Source organism: Schistocerca nitens, chromosome 2 (genome assembly GCF_023898315.1).
Source record: "Schistocerca nitens isolate TAMUIC-IGC-003100 chromosome 2, iqSchNite1.1, whole genome shotgun sequence".
Taxonomy (NCBI): Eukaryota; Metazoa; Arthropoda; class Insecta; order Orthoptera; family Acrididae; genus Schistocerca; species Schistocerca nitens.
The window spans coordinates 316,169,780-316,186,952 of NC_064615.1; the positions used below are offsets into that span (position 1 = coordinate 316,169,780).

Sequence of the window (17,173 nt, forward strand, 5' to 3'; positions counted from 1 at the left end):
TAGAAGTACATATAGATCAGCAGTTTCAGACCTGACCACCACCACAACGCATCTGGGAACACCTACATGTGGACTTTGCAGGCCCATTTGAATGAAGTATGTGGATGGCAATCACAGTTGCAATCTTGAACTTCACATGGTCCAAAGATCCTCCAACTCAACAGAAGCTGCCACTCAGGTGTTAGCCTACATATTCAAATTAAAAGATCTTCTGGAGGTTATTGTCTTGGACAACGGTCCTAATTCTGCATTCAAGAGCCTCTGTGCCATTAACAGTATCTGATGGTTTGGCAGCATTATGTCTTGAAAGAGAATAATGTTTTCTTTTGAAAAATTCTATGTTATTTAGTTGCAGATTTATTTGTTCTTTAATTAACTGGAGTTAATAGTTTTAATTTTTCAACAATGGAAGTAAATTAAATGTGTGGTGTAAATAGATGTAATGTAAGTGACAGATATATTTCCAATTGTAATATAATACCGAAAAACAATGAATTACAACAAAAATAAAGAACACACACCCTCCAACTCACAGAAAGATAAATTTATGTTTTCTGTAGACTACTTCCTCTCTCTGGGAATCCACATAGTGAATTGTCTTATCTCCAGAATATTTAACCCATTAATATAACAAGAATGCTATAATCATTAAACCATAAAGTACAGCTACATGTCCTCAAGAAATATAACAGCTGTAATTTTCCCTTGCTTTCAGCCATCTGGAAGCATCAACATAGCAAGGCCATGTTGGCTAAAGTTACAAAACCAGATCAGTCAATTATCCAGACTGTCGCCCATGCAACCATTGAAAAGGCTTATGCATCTCTTCAGAAACCATATATTAGTTTGGCCTCTCCTTTCCAATCTAACCTATGGTTGCACTGTTAATATATGCAATATGTTTATTTATTGCAATAAGAAGTTTGTTTGGTAGTTAATATTATACATTCTAAAGAGTCTCATTGAGGTCCAAAGTATGTAGGGTAGAAATATGCAAGATATATTAAGATGTTGATACATTTCCAAAGAGTAAATGTTGCTAAACTTAGCGGTTTGAGAAGTTCAAATCATGTAGCTTCTATATCAAATATTTACATCCAAAAGTTGAAAGCAACTTGTTTTTCAGTGACCTCATGTGATAAGACTAATTGTTGTTACTCTATTTACTGCACAGTACTAAATATACTGGATTTTTTCCCCTAAATTAAGACAGATTCCATTGACAGAGAACCACTAAGTAATTACTTGAAAAACAATGTGTGTATATTTGTACTGTAGCTCAAGAAAGGATTACTCTGACTGCTAGCATGTCGACGACTAAACATTTCTGCTTTTTAGTGAGTGGTCTCCTTTACTCCTACCGTATTTTTGCAAAAAACATTCTGTTACTATCCCTCTAACTGAACTAATTGTAACACTTCTGCCATTTTCAAAAAAGGTGCCAACTCTGTAGGAAGAAACATCAGGTCTGGTACCCACCAAGTTCTTTTCATAACTGCATCAAAATAAATCTGCAGCTAGGATAACTTTTGTGATAATTCAAGATTCTACGGTAGCTACAGACGAGCATTTTGCAGACATTCCAGAATTGTAGTACAAAATTAGAACCCACACACGTCAAAGTTAAGGGACCCTTTATATCGATCTAAATGGCGCCATGTCAAAAAATAAGTTCATTTCTGACCAGTACGTCGATGAATTCATTCTCACTCATAATAGAAAATCATATTTCTGTCATACGGTAACTCGCGAATTGCCTCAGGACAGTAATGAAAAGTTGGGAAGAAGATTTTATAAAATGAAATGACTAACTGTGTACACTGTTTAGTTTCCAAATTAAAAAGTTTCACAGTGTAAGCACTTGCAATATGGCATATATGCTCAAAACATATCCTTCACTTTTGGAGTAAGCGACTTTTGGGGAGGTGTGAGCTGAGGAAACAAAAACCCATTTTTGCTTATTGAAATAAAAATTATTTACTGCTTGATAATTAATTTTACACATTTTAAAGTTTTCGTCAATGTGTATTTATCTTATTTGGAGCACATTATTCACTTTCTTCTTTGCTCTTCTCACGGTCAGAACGACGTGACTTCTTCTTTCGATGACTGCGATGACCTGGGCTACGACTGCGACTTTTATGTCGCCTGGAACGTTTCTCTGTACTACGGCTCCTTGAACGGTGTCGATGAGATCTGGACATAAAATAAATTGCAAAAAATTAGCAAGTTTGCTGCTTGCTTCATGGCTCATATTCATAAAAAATACCTAGTATAATGTGGGATGTGTTGAAAGCTTACATAGGCATATTGTGTATAACTCCAGTATTAATGTGTTTTCATAGCTTTTGTTTGTATGGTGCATAATAAATGAATAGTTTTCCACTCCCCAAGTATCTCTGAGGCAGTTAGCCAATGTTTTTCAACCTGTTTTGCGTAAAAAAAAGTATAGGCCATATGTCTTATATATTGGGCATTGTGACACACACTGTAACAAACTTTTGCTTCTTAAAGATTATGTTATTAATAGCAATAAGAATACTGTCATTAAAAGGTCCTATTAAGAAAAATAAAGAAAGTGAGTCAGACAAACAGGTAACATAGGAATAAGTTTACACTAAATTACAGCTGAAATTGGCAAGGGTACCTATTTTTTCAATGCTAAAATGACACTGCATTATTATTCATGATTAACAGTTAAAGGGGCCAACATACTGTTGTCTCGAGAGCTATTTTAACAGGCCAGCAGATGTGTCGCACACAGTCACCATTCAATCAGACATCCAGAGTTATGATATAATAAGGAATAAGAAATAAAGGAAATATGAACACCGTTCTATCACCACTATTTAGTATGTTTATAAGGATCCTGGAATCTGAAATTTTCTATTGGAAAACAGTGAATATCAGGTATCAAAAGCATTAGCTTCACTGGAACACAGACTCCACTGAACTGTTAGGACCTAACACACTATTATTCATTTGTTTTTTATTCTTCCCATGGCTGTGGAAATAGTATTTAGAATTAAGTGAACAAACAACATATTACATACTTTTCTATGGCCTTGGAAATGTTTCTTGACTTAATGCACACCACTTTAACAAAAGCTGTAAATCAACCACCAAATCTACAAATGGGTTTATTTTAAATTACTAATAATTGGAACATGAAAGCTTAACAAAGTAAGAAAACTGAAAAATATTAAATCTGCACTGAACAGTTGCCTTTCAATTAAATTTAGCTTTCTCATAAACATTCAGCTATCAGCTGCACTCTTCAGTGCAGCCATAAACTGAAATAATCAGTTGTACTGTTACTTCTGGCAGGAATGCTGAATCTTATATCCAGTTTAAATCATTCAGTCACTACATTTGTTCCTGCTTGTATTCTGATAAAAAGCACGATTTCATTCCAAATGACAGCGAAACAATAATAAATTTTTCCCATCTATGCCATGAAATGTTTGGTGGTAACCTACGTCCCAATTCTCTGCTGCTACATCTTGCAAAAATTTTTGTACTGTGACAGAATATATATGGATCACCATAGTCTACATTACATTACCAAGTTTCACAGTCTGCACTACACCTTTGACTACAGCAATGAATGCTCAAAGTATCCTAAACAGAACAAGCGGAACTCCAGGATGGAATATCAACAATATTACAAAAAGTATAGATTTCTACTCACCGTAAAGATGACCAGATGAGTTACACACAGGCACAACAAAAAGATTGTTACACATTTAGTTTTTCACCAAAGCCTTCTTCAGAAAAGAAAACATACACACATTCATACAAGTAAGCACATCTCACGCACAAATGATCACCACCAGAACCTCAGACCAACCGTCACATTAAACATAAGTAGCCAGCAACCTGGAGTGGGTCGGAGAAGGGTGATGGACAGACAGCAGTAAATGGGTGGGAGGAGAGAATAACACTGTCAAGTGGAGCATGCAGGGACTACATGGAGGAGTGACAAGGTTGCTAGGCACAGAGTTGGGAGACTGTGAGCTAAGAAGGTGGGCAGGAACGGGAAGCAGAAACGGAGAGGAGCAGGGAAGGAGAAAGACAGGTGGGACAGGTGGGCATGCTGGCACAGGGTGGAAAACAACAAGGAAGAGTCGACATGAATAGGGAGGACGTTATAGGAAAGGGCGGGGGTGACTGTTGGCTGGAAAGTGTGGGAACAACATGTTACTGTAGGTTAGGAGCAGGATAATTTTGGGAGTGGAGAATTTGTTGTAAGGATAACTCTCACCTGCACAGTTCAGAAAAGCTGGTGATGGAGGGGAGGATACAGACAGCCTGGGTTGTGAAGCAGCCACTGAAATCAAGCATGTTATATTCAGCTGCATGTTGAGCCATGGTCTACATTGCTCTTGGCCACAGTTTGGCGGTGGCTGTCCATTATAGTGGACAGCTGGTTGGTAGTCATACCACTATAAAAAGTTGTGCAATGACTGCAGCAGAGCTGATATCTGATACAGCTGCTTTCACAGGTAGCCTGGCCTGTGATGGGCTAAGATAAACCTGTTGCAGGACTGGCAAACCACCTCCACTAGGACCTTGCCTAGTAAGGCGGCGCGGTTCTCCCGCGTCGCTCCCCTACGATCTGGAAAGGAGTATGGGACTCATCATCATCATCAGGACTGGAATAGGAAGTACTTTGTGGGTGGACTGGGCAGCTCTAGCACCCGTGTCTTCCATAGGGTTACAATCACTGTGGCAAGGGTTTGGTATTGGGAGCAGCACAGGGATGGACTAAGATGTGGAGGTTGGATGGGTTATGGAACACCACTTTCAGTGGTGTGGGAAGGATATTAGAGAGGAAATCCCTGATTTCAGAGCATGATGATAGGTAATCAGCACCCTGATGAAGGATGTAGTAGGGTTGTCCCAGTCCAGGACGATATTGGGTGATGAAGGGGGCACTCCTTTGTAGCTGGTTCTTGGAGGTGGTGGGAGGATTGGGCATGTGTGAGGAAATGACACAGATCTTTTTGCAGACTAGGTTTGTGGAATAGTGCTTATCTGTCCAAGCCTTGGTGAGGCTTTCAGCATACTGAACAAGGGAGTTCTCATCACTGCAGATACGCCTTCCCAGGTGGCCAGGCTGTATGGGAAGGATTTATTGGTGTGGGAGGGATGGCAGCTGTCAAAATGTGGGTACTATTGGTGGTTGGTAGGTTTAATGTGGACAGAGGTGTGGATGGAGCCATCAGAGAGGAGGAAGTCAAAATCCAGGAAGGTGTATGGCAGACTGAGGAAGACCAGGTGAAGCAAGTGGGTGAAGAGGTGTTGAGGTTATGAAGGAATGAGGATAGTATGTCTAGGGCCTGAGTCCAAATCATGAAGATATCATCAATGAACAGAAACCAGACCACTGGTTTGGGGTTTTGGGATGCTAGGAAGGTTTCCTCTACATGGCCCATAAACAAAATGGCACAGGAGGGTGCCATGTGTGTGCCCATGACTGTGCTGTGGATGTGTGTGTAGGAGTATGAGGAATGAGGTAGAGAGTTTAGAGTCTGAAGGATGTTGGGAAAGGTAGTGTTCAATAGTGGCATGATCATGAGCATGAGGGATGCTGGTGAATAGGGAAGCAGCAACAATGGTGACGAGATAAAGGGGTGTAGATGTTGAAGAAAGTGGTTGGTATCTTTGATGTGGGAGGTTAGATTTCAGGCAACTGGTTGGAGGTGTTGGTCAATGAGGTCCGAAATTCCTTTGCATGGGGGCATAATAACCAGCTACAATGGGGCATTCAAGATTGCTGTGTTTGTCGATTTTAGGGGGCACACAGAAGGTGGGTGGGTGGGTGGGGTGTTATAAGGGTGAGGAGATAAGGAGGTTCAGGGGAGAGGTTAAGGAAGGGACTAAGGCTTTAAGCAAAGATTGGATGTTATGTATGAATTCCGGGATGGGATCACTCAGGCAAAGTATATAGGTGGAGAAATCACACAACTGGCACAAGTCTTCAGTCAGGTAGTCACTGCAGTTCATAATGATAGTGATAGAACCTTTGTCTGCAGGTAGGTTGAGTGGACGAAGATTTATTTGAGGCTGTGTATGGCTGCCCTTTCTTCTACTGAAAGATTGTTCTTAGGAAGGGACCTGGAAAAGGATGGTGAGGCCACATTGGAAGTAAGGAATTCCTGGGAGATAAGCAATGGATTGTTAGGTGGTGGGAAGGGAGGATCGCAGTTGGTTGGTGGTATGGACTAGGAGAGGCAGGGTTCTTTGTTAGGATTAGGTTGGCTTTTGATGGAAGCATTGGTGCAAGTAAGTGTTTCGATTGCAGGGATCAGGAGAAGGAGAGTACGTCTTTGAAAAGTCTGACAGGGTTAAATTTGGGTGTAGGGTTAAAGGTGGCACCCAAGCTGCTGGTGATTATATTCATGTGTGTGACATGCTTGCTTGTATGATTGCGTGTTGGTTTTTGTTTTCTTTACTGATGATGGCTTTGGACAAAAACTTATTATGTAACAGTCTTTTCATTGTGCCTGTCTGCAACTCCATGTGTCATTTTTACTGTGAGCTGCAATCTACCCTTCTAATATAGTTAGCATCCTTATTAAATTTATTCTTAAGTTTTCAGAGTCTTTCATATACATCACACGTGGTCACAGAGCATGAGCTTTCCCCAAAGTGAATTAGACTGATTGATTCACTGAGGGAAAGGAGGCGGGGGTTATGGGACCAGGGGGAGGAGGCGGGGGGGTTATGGGACCAAACAGCAAGGTCATCAGTCCTGCAATTCCAAGTTACTCACGGATGAGAGAGAATCCGCTAAAAGTTGACACATCCAGTCAGAGGAGTCAAACTATAAAATGAGGTAAAATCGTAGGTCAAATCTAAAAACTGGAAAAATAGAGGCATAAAAGAGAGATCTTTCCAGGGGGAGTTGTCATGGGTTCCAGTCTGAGAAAACATGAAGAGTGACCCCTACCACAACCACACTGCCCCTGCTTCAGGAGTAAAGCAAAACCTTATTCTTGAAAATAAAAACCTTATATATGAAAATAAAAACAACTTTCACGGAGGAAACAGAGGACCACTTCAACCATCCATGAATCATCTGCTAATATTAAAATTAAGGAACCTGGAAGACTATACCTAGTACAAAGGGTCAAAAAAAGGGGACATTCCAGCAATATATGGGATGCCGTCAGTCTGACTCCACAACCACATTGTGGGGGTGGTTCGTTACATAAGAGAAAACAATGGGTGAGCCTGGTATGACCAATGCATAGACAGCATAAGACAGTGGACTACTTCTGAGAGGAGCGGAAGCAAGAGTGCCAAACCACAGTGGTCTCCTTGCTTGTGTGGAGTTTATTATTGAGAGCAGTAGCACACCATGTCATTCCACTTTTGGGCTAAGAGTATTTGATGTAGATCCACATATCCACAGCTGGAATCATGAAAGGGAAAGGGGGGCTAAGTACTGCTTCTCTAGCCAAACAGTCAGTCAGTTCATTTCCTGGGATGCCCACATGACTTGGGACCCAAAGAAAGACAACTGAGCAGGCGGCACGGCCAAGGGGAGAGAGGAGGTATGCACAACAGAGACCAAAGGGTGACAAGAGCAGCATCGATCAATAGCCTGCAAGCTGCTTGTTGAGTCGGTGCATATTATAATACTGTGGAGGGAGGTCAGAGTAAGAAAATGGAGTGCTCTGCTAATGGCTAGCAGCTCTGCTGTGAACACACTACATGTTCCCAGCAATAAATGGTGTTCTAAGCCAGTAGAAAACATGACAGCGAATCCCACCTTATCTATTGTCTAAGAACCATCAGGGTAGAAGATGGTACACTTCGGAACTCTGCAAGAATGGAACGTACAAGACACCAGGAGACCATAGGGGCAACAGAGACCTTAGGACCCTGGAATAGGTTAGTCCTAATCCGTGGTCTAGGCACCATCCAAGGGGGGGGGGGGGGATAAATGGGGCACATTCCAGTGTGCAAATGGAGATCTCGACAAAGGGAAGTGAAATGCATTCCAACCAGGAATCCCACCTGTGGGTGGTTATCAGAAGGGAGACATACCTCATTTGCAAAGAGGTACACGTCGAACAAAACGAACGTGGTGTCGCTCCAGATTAGCCCAGTTATTCTCATCAGTCTGCAGGATGAGGTCCCTATGAAAAATCACTCCCTGGACCATATTCAGAGACTGGTGAGGGGTAACAGACACTGGGACATTGACAAGATGATCACACGCACGAAGAGCTACTGATTGGATGGCATAAGAAGATTTGGTCAACAGGGGGCCCGACCACATCTTACTAAGAGACTCCACTTCACCAAACTTGTCCTCTATATTCTCCACAAAAGACAATGGCTTTGTGGCAGTAAATGTTTCCCCGTCTGTCCTAGTACAGATGAGGTAGCGAGGAAAGTGTTCCATCCCCAGCTGGTGTGCCTGGTGCTCCTCCCAGGGTGTAATCAAGGAAGGGAAGGCTACTGGGGCTTATGAAGCAGCATTGAATGATCCTTCACCATTTGAAGAGACCGTTGTTTAAGAATGGCCAGATTTTTGAAGCTTGATATGATTCATGCGCCAAGCATCTGCCCTAATACCACCCACTCCGATAGGGGCTCTCCCCGTGGGCACCACCCAGCACAGCAAGGGCCGTCCTTGCTGGGAGTTCCAATGCTCCAGGAAGACAATCAACCACTCCTTGGCAATATGGGGGGAGGAAACAGCTCAGGTATCAGTAGTGTAATTCCTGTGTGGTCAGCAGGCTCAGCCAGATGGGTACAAAACAGCTCCACTACACGGACTGGCTACACATGCTGGTGATCTAGCGGGATGAAGGGGAAGGAAGGGGTATGTAGATGCTAGGGAGGGTGTTCTTCCCCAAATGGCTCACACTACAAACAGAAAATTTAGAAGTGGATGTCAAACTTCACACAGGGACCTAAACGATAAAATAGATGAAAGAGAACAGGCAGGAGGAACAAAACTGAAAGCAGTACAGGGAACTAGGTGGATAGCCAGGTTGACATAAATCAGAACACAGAGAGGGGCAGTAGGGGTTAGCAGGGAAGGCGCGAGGATAGGGAGGGAGGGGCACGGTGACAGAAATGCAATCAGAGAAGGAAGAATGGGCTCCAACAGCTCGGGGACCCATGTGCACTATGCACGAACTCACGAAAGAAGCACGAGCCCCCTTGGCGGTAAGGTGAATTAGAATGTGTACTTACTAACAAACAAATTCCAGGGTTTCACAACCTTTAGTGGTATAGTCCAGGAGTACATCATCCATCAGTTTCTCATGCAACTTGCAGGTCTATAATGGCATCACCAACACAAATATTTAAGTAGTTTAATGAGTAAATGTAACGATTCAGCAAAAAGGAGAGGCCACAGTCATCTTAAGGCACATTAATGGCTGGCATAATACAGCCATTAAGGTATTCAGATTAATGCTTGGTAAGTATACATAAGCGCAATTAAAACTGCTGTTAATTCTGCTGCCATAATTCATGTTTCAGGATTCAATTGCATATTGTCCTGCATTTCCCAAGATGGAGTCTGTATAATCAGAGATGTTACCTGGGAAGTCTTCTGCTCTGCATGTATATATTATTTGATCAGAAGCTACATCTTCCATGTACTATAACACTGGTCCCATGTGTTGGTATATCCATAGCATATGGTGCTGTTCTGTGATATGTCAAACCTGTACTCATGGCACAGAAACTTTGTTATCACCTTATTTTGAAAATTCGAACCCCTTGGTTATCTAACAGGAGAGGGGATGTAATTTTGTCTATTCAGTACCTACATGTATAATATTCTACAGCAATTTCCCTGTTGTTATCCATTAATATTGACCAATGTACAAACAAAAAGCACAAACCTGAGTCATATATTTGTAAAAAGTTTTATGGCAAACATTTTGATAAAATTTACATTTCCCAGTACATTGCCCATGAGGCTGACTATTAGCTCTTGTCAAGCTCTGACTCTCTCCTGTTCATAACAACAGAAAATTGTCTCTCTACACAGGACTGAATACCTTATGATAAACAAGCACTGTGGATGTCCATCCTTACAACAGAGTCAAAGGGGTTTTCTGCACCGCGGCTTTGTCAATAATATGAGGGTTGTAGGGTTTCCAAAGAGCTACAGCCTCGAGGGAAGGTTCTAGGCTAAATCCAACAACAGTGCCGTGTGCAGTGGTTCCCCCACTCGAGCCCTCCTGTCTGCGATTCACTACATTGCTCAGTGTTGACTTGGCAGCTGTCAGAGATGGAAGTGTTTATCACTGCTCCTGCCAAGCGCATGGTTCGAGCACTAATCCAGTTTCTCCACGCAAGGAAGTTACCACCCGTGGAGATTCATCGGCAATTGACTGAAGTTTATGATGAAGAGTGCATGTCCGTTCAGCACGTTCACGTTTGCTGAGGATTGCAAAGAAGTTCACGATGAAGAACGGAGTGGAAAACCGCCAGTTTTGGATGCAATTGTCCAGAACATCAACAGTGAGCTGCTCAAAGATCGGAGGGTCACTGTCTGTGAACTTGTTGAACCCGTTCCTGAAGCTTCCCATGGTACAACTGAAAGAACTTTAACAGAAACGTTGGATTATTGCAAGGTGTGTGCTTGCTGGGTCCCCCAGATGCTGACTGACGGACACAAGGAGTAACACCTTGACTGTGCTCGCAAGTTTCTTCAATAATGTGATGGGTGAGGCAACAAGGAGAAGTTGTTGGACTCTATCATCAAAGGAGACGAAATGTAGGTGTTTCATTACACTCCCAAAACCAAACAACAACCTCGTTAGTGGTGTCATTCCAGTTCCCCACCACCAAAAACATTCAAACAAACACAGTCGGCAGGAAAGGTTATGGCAACTGCATTTTGAAATTGGAAGGGGGTTCTCATCAATTTCATGCAACCTGGGACGACATGAAACTCAGACAGATATTGTGAAACATTGACCAAACTCTGCCGAGCAATCCAGAATTGCCAGAGAGGACGACTGAAGAAGGGAGTAGTGCTTCTTCACGACAATGCTCAACCCCACGTCACTCGTCAAACACAGGAGCTTTTGAAGAAATTTGGAAGGACTGTTATGACCCATCCCCCATATACCCCAGACTTAGCCCCCAGCGATTATCACCTCTTCCCTAAGCTAAAGGAACACTTAGGTGGCAAACGCATCAAGAGTGGTGACGAAGTCCGAGCAGAGGTCACACGCTTCCTCAGCAGGTTCGTGGGAGACTTCTTTGACTTAGGAATACAAATGCTGGAGCACTGTCTTCAAAAGTGTTTAGAAAAAAATGGAGACAATGTTGAAAAATTGACAAAAGTGTAAGCTTTTAAACGATGTATAAATTAATAACAATAAACAATGTTTTCTATTTGTAAAATATATGGGAACCTTACTTTTGGTACAACCCTTGTACAAACATGAGAACATTAAAGACATAACAGAAAGTGCACCAGTTTCATCATCTTGTGAGCCAGTTCTGCACTAGTACAAGTGCTCACTGAGGCAAAGTCCAACAACGTAATTAATTTTAAAAACACGTTATATTCAGTTTGATTTTATACTTTGTGAATTTTCAAATGCTAAAACTACTTGAAAGACATTGACTCTAAATTTTGAATGGCCTGATGTGAGGAGTCTGGCAATAACAATGACATCTTCTGTTTAAATTAAAAGAATATGGAGATGTTGGTTAAAATGAATCTCAAAAATGGCAATATGGTACCAATATCTTGATTACGTGACACCTAATTAAAATAGAGAATCACAATCAACTACAGCAACAATATACATACAGTACTTTTCTATCAAGTTTACAATATAGATGTGTGTGAAACCACTCACTAAACATTAAAGTGTGTGTGTGTGTGTGTGTGTGTGTGTGTGTGTGTGTGTGTGTGTGTGTGTGTGTGTGTGTGTTTTACTGCCTTAGTGAAACAGTGTCACTTACTTTTACTCTAAACTTTGTACTGAAGTTCACTTTTAACAAAGCAGAACAAATTGCAAAATAATGTTAGTAAAATCCTGGATCATGTACCTATACCTGTCTCGATGCCTTTCAGATTTGTCCCTGTCTTTGTCTCTGGTCCTCTCTCTGGGCTCCTTCTCAGAAGAATCTTTTGTAATAGATTCAGCTCTGCCACCTGCCACAGATGCGTTGTCGTCACCATGGTCTCTCAAAGAACTGCGGGAATCCTGGCTGGCTGTTTCCGGAGGCAGTCCACCAGATGATGCGGAGATGACTGGAGGCAAGTGGCTGACCATCGGCGATGGAGTGAGCACCTTCACATCAGAGGCAACAGGTACAGGTGTTGGCTGCCATGTCTGTCAAGCAAAGTAGCCTTGCTACAGGTAAATCGTTATTTCTGTTTTGAAATTTTTCCATGCTGTTGCTGAATCTCCATGAATGTATTTGGCAGCCAAAGGACATGAATGAAATTATTTTCTAGGAAGATGAATAATAATAACCAGCAAGATTAAATAAAATATAAAAGGAAAACACACACACACACACACACACACACACACACACATGCGCGCGCGCATGATGTTGCGCCTTATCAGACCTTTATGACAGCCTCTCCAATATGAGTTCTGACACTAACATCGCTCCCTGACTCATTTATGATATTCATTACTGCAGCTGCACACTTCTGACCCATGATCTGCATCTGGGGTCGTTTGATAGTCCCACAGCCATGCCACCAGTATGGATTTCAACATTAAGAACCTCACAACATTAAGAAATTAGCTGCAGTTGCTTAAAATTATTCATAAGTCATTTGCAACTGGCTTAGATTAAAACAGTAACTGTTTTGCTTGAATGGTTCTCAAATGTAACAGCAGACAATATTGTGGAAACTACGCAGTATTCTGAAGCAGCTGCTTTTAATCCTTGAGTTTGTCTCTTCAGTTGCAGTTGAAGACCACGAGCACCTGCCTTAAATATTGTGCAGTTTGTGTAATTTAAAGTGAAATGACTATATACAACCACGTGCAGTGAAGGTAGCTTCCTGACAGATTCACTGGGAGAGTTTTAAGCAAATGAAAGTCAACTTCAAAGGAGACAACCTCCAAAAGTACTGTTCAACCAATCCTTAAGTATTCCTATTAGCATGGGATCCTCACCAGTACGAATTGAAAAAGGAGATAAAGAGGTGCGTTTTGTCATAGAATTGTTCTGTAAGCGCAGGTACGTCACAGAGGTGCTCATCAAACTCCAGTGACAGACATTACAAGGGAGCTGTTGTGCATCAATAAGAAGTTTATTGTAAATATTGTCAGAGCTTCCATTCCAAGAATCAGGCAACATATTACTTTGTCAACATATACGGCAGGGAAATTGACTAAAATCGAACATCGATGGTGGCTTGCTGTTCTTTCTATACACCAGTTGTAAATGGCACATGAAAGAAGAAAAAATGATACCAAGAGAAACCATAAGGTGGTTTGGATAATGTAGCTGTGAACTGATTAAAAAATAATTTCAGTGTCCTTAAGCTGCCTTCTTAATACCATAAAATTCAACAATTGTGTAGAATATCTTTGTATATGTGAGAATAGCGATGAAAGATCTCTGCCAAACTTGGCCTTCTGTCTCCTTCCCTTTCCACAGTACCTCCTTATATAATGAGAAGTAAATTGTTAAAAGATGACGAAAATCACCACCACCACTACTGGTATCTGAGCAGTTTACAGTTAATTTGGGTGTCATTTCAGGACCAAGCGAGCCTGATTCTGGTGCTTTTATCTTTACAAGCAATACACTTTAAATTGGTTACAATTAACGGTACCTCACAGTTTACTTTTTTGATAATAACAATGCAACAGTTTATCACATAAGTAATTAACAGACTAATACAGCTTTAATGGGATGATTGCACTTGGGAAGATTTATATATAACCACCCACCCATAACTGCAAATAATTTTAGTGAGTTGTCAGCACTGATACAGACAGACTGCACATGGAAAATCAATAATAAATTGCTTAAGAAATTACTGTGCCAAATAAGGCTAGCCCATATACCCATAGTTTTGTGATTATTTGCAATCAATACTCGGAAAAAATTGTGCCATGATATCTGTTGCATCATACAAACTTTTCTTTCATTTATAAAACAGTTCTCATGCTAATTAAAAATCCAACTGGGAATTTGCAAAATGGAATGAGGAAAGACAAATACTCATCACAAAAGAAACAGTGTTGGGTACCAGATAGAAACATCTTGTTTATGTTTATAACTTGAACAACAGTGCCCACATAACTTTTATATGCTATCCAATGCTACCTTTAGACAACAAGTGGTTGTCTTTGCTCATACTTAATCATTTTTAGGTTATTATTTAAACCATGTGTTTATTTTCATATTCATAACATGAAATTTTATCTGAAAAATCCACTTTCACCACATTACTACAGGACATGCAATTTACACAAAAAAAAACAGGATCAGTCACAACTGCAAATATGAACGACTCACATCACAGAAGACTACTAAGTTGGTTGATTAATTAAACTGAGAGTATACCGCACCATGAAGAGCCACATGCAAATATTTGAAGACTATTTAAAATATTTATATTTTTTCTTAGTGTTTATTCTGTGGATCTAAGTGTTGTTAACTTACGGTATGGACAGTCATTCCCTCCCCCCTCCTCCTCCTCCTCCTCAAGATATGAGGGAGTTCAGTTAGTGGGGAGGAAAGGCAATAAATCAGTCCATATATACATAATCAGAAGAGAAGGAATATGGATGCTGGCAAAGTGTGTTCAGTTACAATGTTTTTAGGTGGATTAATCATTCATAAAGGTTTAATTGGCTTCTTACTGTGACAGTATTACTCTGTAGAGTCATGAGCATTTGTTTCTGAGGCTGGAACATGTTGAGAAATATTATGTACTCAGTCAACATTCTCAACTAACAAAGCACTAATTTTAACTAGTGCGTGATTCAGAAAAAAATTTACCCCTTTATTCAGTCTCAGACCAAATTTCAGTTGAGACTGCACAAGTATTAACCACAATTTCTTAACTGAGTATGTTTAACTTTATTGTGTCTATGAGAAGCACTCAAAGTTTTAATTATTACCTCAAAAAATAAAGTTACAATACATAATTCTTTTTTTGTTAGTTGGCACATGTCGAAATGGTGCAATCCATGATGATTCCTCAACTTGCGCCATAGGGTGGTGGGGTTTCGGGTTCCGCTGGATAGGTCAGGAGTCCACTACACACGGCAGGCAGCTACACGGGTAGCAGGGGTTGTGTGGCATGGACTTGGGTGATTTTTTAGGTTCGATGGCCTCAAGCAAGTACAGAAAGGGCAAAAGCCGCAAAGGGTGCGGGGCAAAGTCAGGACATGTGGGGAACAAGCAGCAATCTATATTGTAATTGTAAACTGTCGAAGCTGCATTGGTAAAGTACCAGAACTTCAAGTGCTGATAGAAAGCGCCAAAGCTGAAATTGTTGTAGGTACGAAGAGCTGGCTGAAACCAGAAATAAATTCTGCCGAAATTTTTACAAAGGCACAGACGGTGTTTAGAAAGGATAGATTGCATGCAACCGGTGGTGGCGTGTTTGTCGCTGTTAGTAGTAGTTTATCCTGTAGTGAAGTAGAAGTGGATAGTTCCTGTGAATTATTATGGGTGGAGTTTACACTCACTCAACAACCGAGCTAGGCTAATAATTGGCTCCTTTTGCCAACCTCCCGACTCAGCAGCATTAGTGGCAGAACAACTGAGAGAAAATCTGGAATACATTTCACCTAAATTTCCTCTTAGGTGGAGATTTCAATTTACCAGATATAGACTGGGACACTCAGATGTTTAGGACGGGTGGTAGGGACAGAGCATCGAGTGACATTATACTGAGTGCATTATCCGAAAACTACCTTGAGCAATTAAACAAAGAACCGACTCGCGGAGATAACATCTTGGACCTACTGATAACAAACAGACCCGAACTTCTCGACTCTGTAAGTGCAGAACAAGGAATCAGTGATCATAAGGCCGTTGCAGCATCCCTGAAGATGGAAGTAAATAGGAATATAAAAAAAGGGAGGAAGGTTTGTCTGTTTAGCAAGAGTAACAGAAGGCAGATTTCAGAATACTTAACAGATCAAAATGAAAATTTCTGTTTCTAGCACTGACAATGTTGAGTGTTTATGGAAAAAGTTCAAGGAAATCGTAACATGCATTTTAGACAGGTACATGCCGAGTAAAACTGTGAGGTACGGGAAAAACCCACTGCGGTTCAACAACAAAGTTAGGAAACTACTGCAAAAGCAAAGAGAGCTTCACGGCAAGTTTAAACGCAGCCAAAACCTCTCAGACAAACAGAGGCTAAACGATGTCAAAGTTACCGTAAGGAGGGCTACGCATGAAGCGTTCAATGAATTCGAAAGTAAAATTCTATGTACCGACTTGACAGAAAATCCTAGGAAATTCTGGTCTTACGTTAAATCAGTAAGCGGCTCGAAACAGCATATCCAGACACTCTGGGATAATGATGGCATTGAAACAGAGGATGACACGTGTAAAGCCGAAATACTAACCACCTTTTTCCAAAGCTGTTTCACAGAGGAAGACCGCACTGCAGTTCCTTCTCTAAATCCTCACACAAATGAAAAAAATGGCTGACATCGACACAAGTGTCCAAGGAATAGAAAAGCAACTGAAATCACTCAACAGAGGAAAGTCCACTGGACCTGACGGGATACCAATTCGATTATACACAGAGTACGCAAAAGAACTTGCCCCCCCTTCTAACAGCCGTGTACCACAAGTCTCAAGAGTAACGGAAGGTTCCAAATGATTGGAAAAGAGCACAGGTAGTCCCAGTTTTCAAGAAGGGTCGCCGAGCAGATGCGCAAAACTACAGACCTATATCTCTCACATTGATCTGTTGTTGAATTTTAGAACACGTTTTCTGCTTGCGTGTCATTTCTGGAAACCCAGAATCTACTCTGTAGGAATCAACATGGATTCTGGAAACAGCAATCGTGAGAGACCCAACTAGCTTTATTTGTTCATGAGACCCAGAAAATATTAGATACAGGCTCCCAGGTAGATGCCATTTTCCTTGCCTTCCGGAAGGCATTTGATACAGTTCCGCACTGTCGCCTGATAAACAAAGTAAGAGCCTATGGAATGTCAGACC

The 17,173-nt window shown here is 41.2% G+C and overlaps 1 protein-coding gene across 4 annotated transcripts in view; it reads right to left on the minus strand.

Moving 5' to 3' along the window:
* Positions 1–1,951: 1,951 nt before the first annotated feature.
* The window catches only part of LOC126236088 (pre-mRNA 3'-end-processing factor FIP1), a 91,049-nt gene continuing 75,827 nt past the window's right edge, over positions 1,952–17,173 (minus strand). For 2 of the 4 annotated variants that reach the window (XM_049945154.1, XM_049945151.1), the window contains exons 7-8: positions 12,052–12,338; positions 1,952–2,196 (exon numbers count right to left, since the gene is read on the minus strand). In XM_049945154.1, the coding sequence (XP_049801111.1) occupies positions 2,049–2,196; positions 12,052–12,338 (435 nt within the window). In that variant the 3' untranslated portion in view covers positions 1,952–2,048. The remainder of the gene's footprint in view (positions 2,197–12,051; positions 12,339–17,173) is intronic. The other 2 variants (XM_049945153.1, XM_049945152.1) reach the window with 2 other exon arrangements.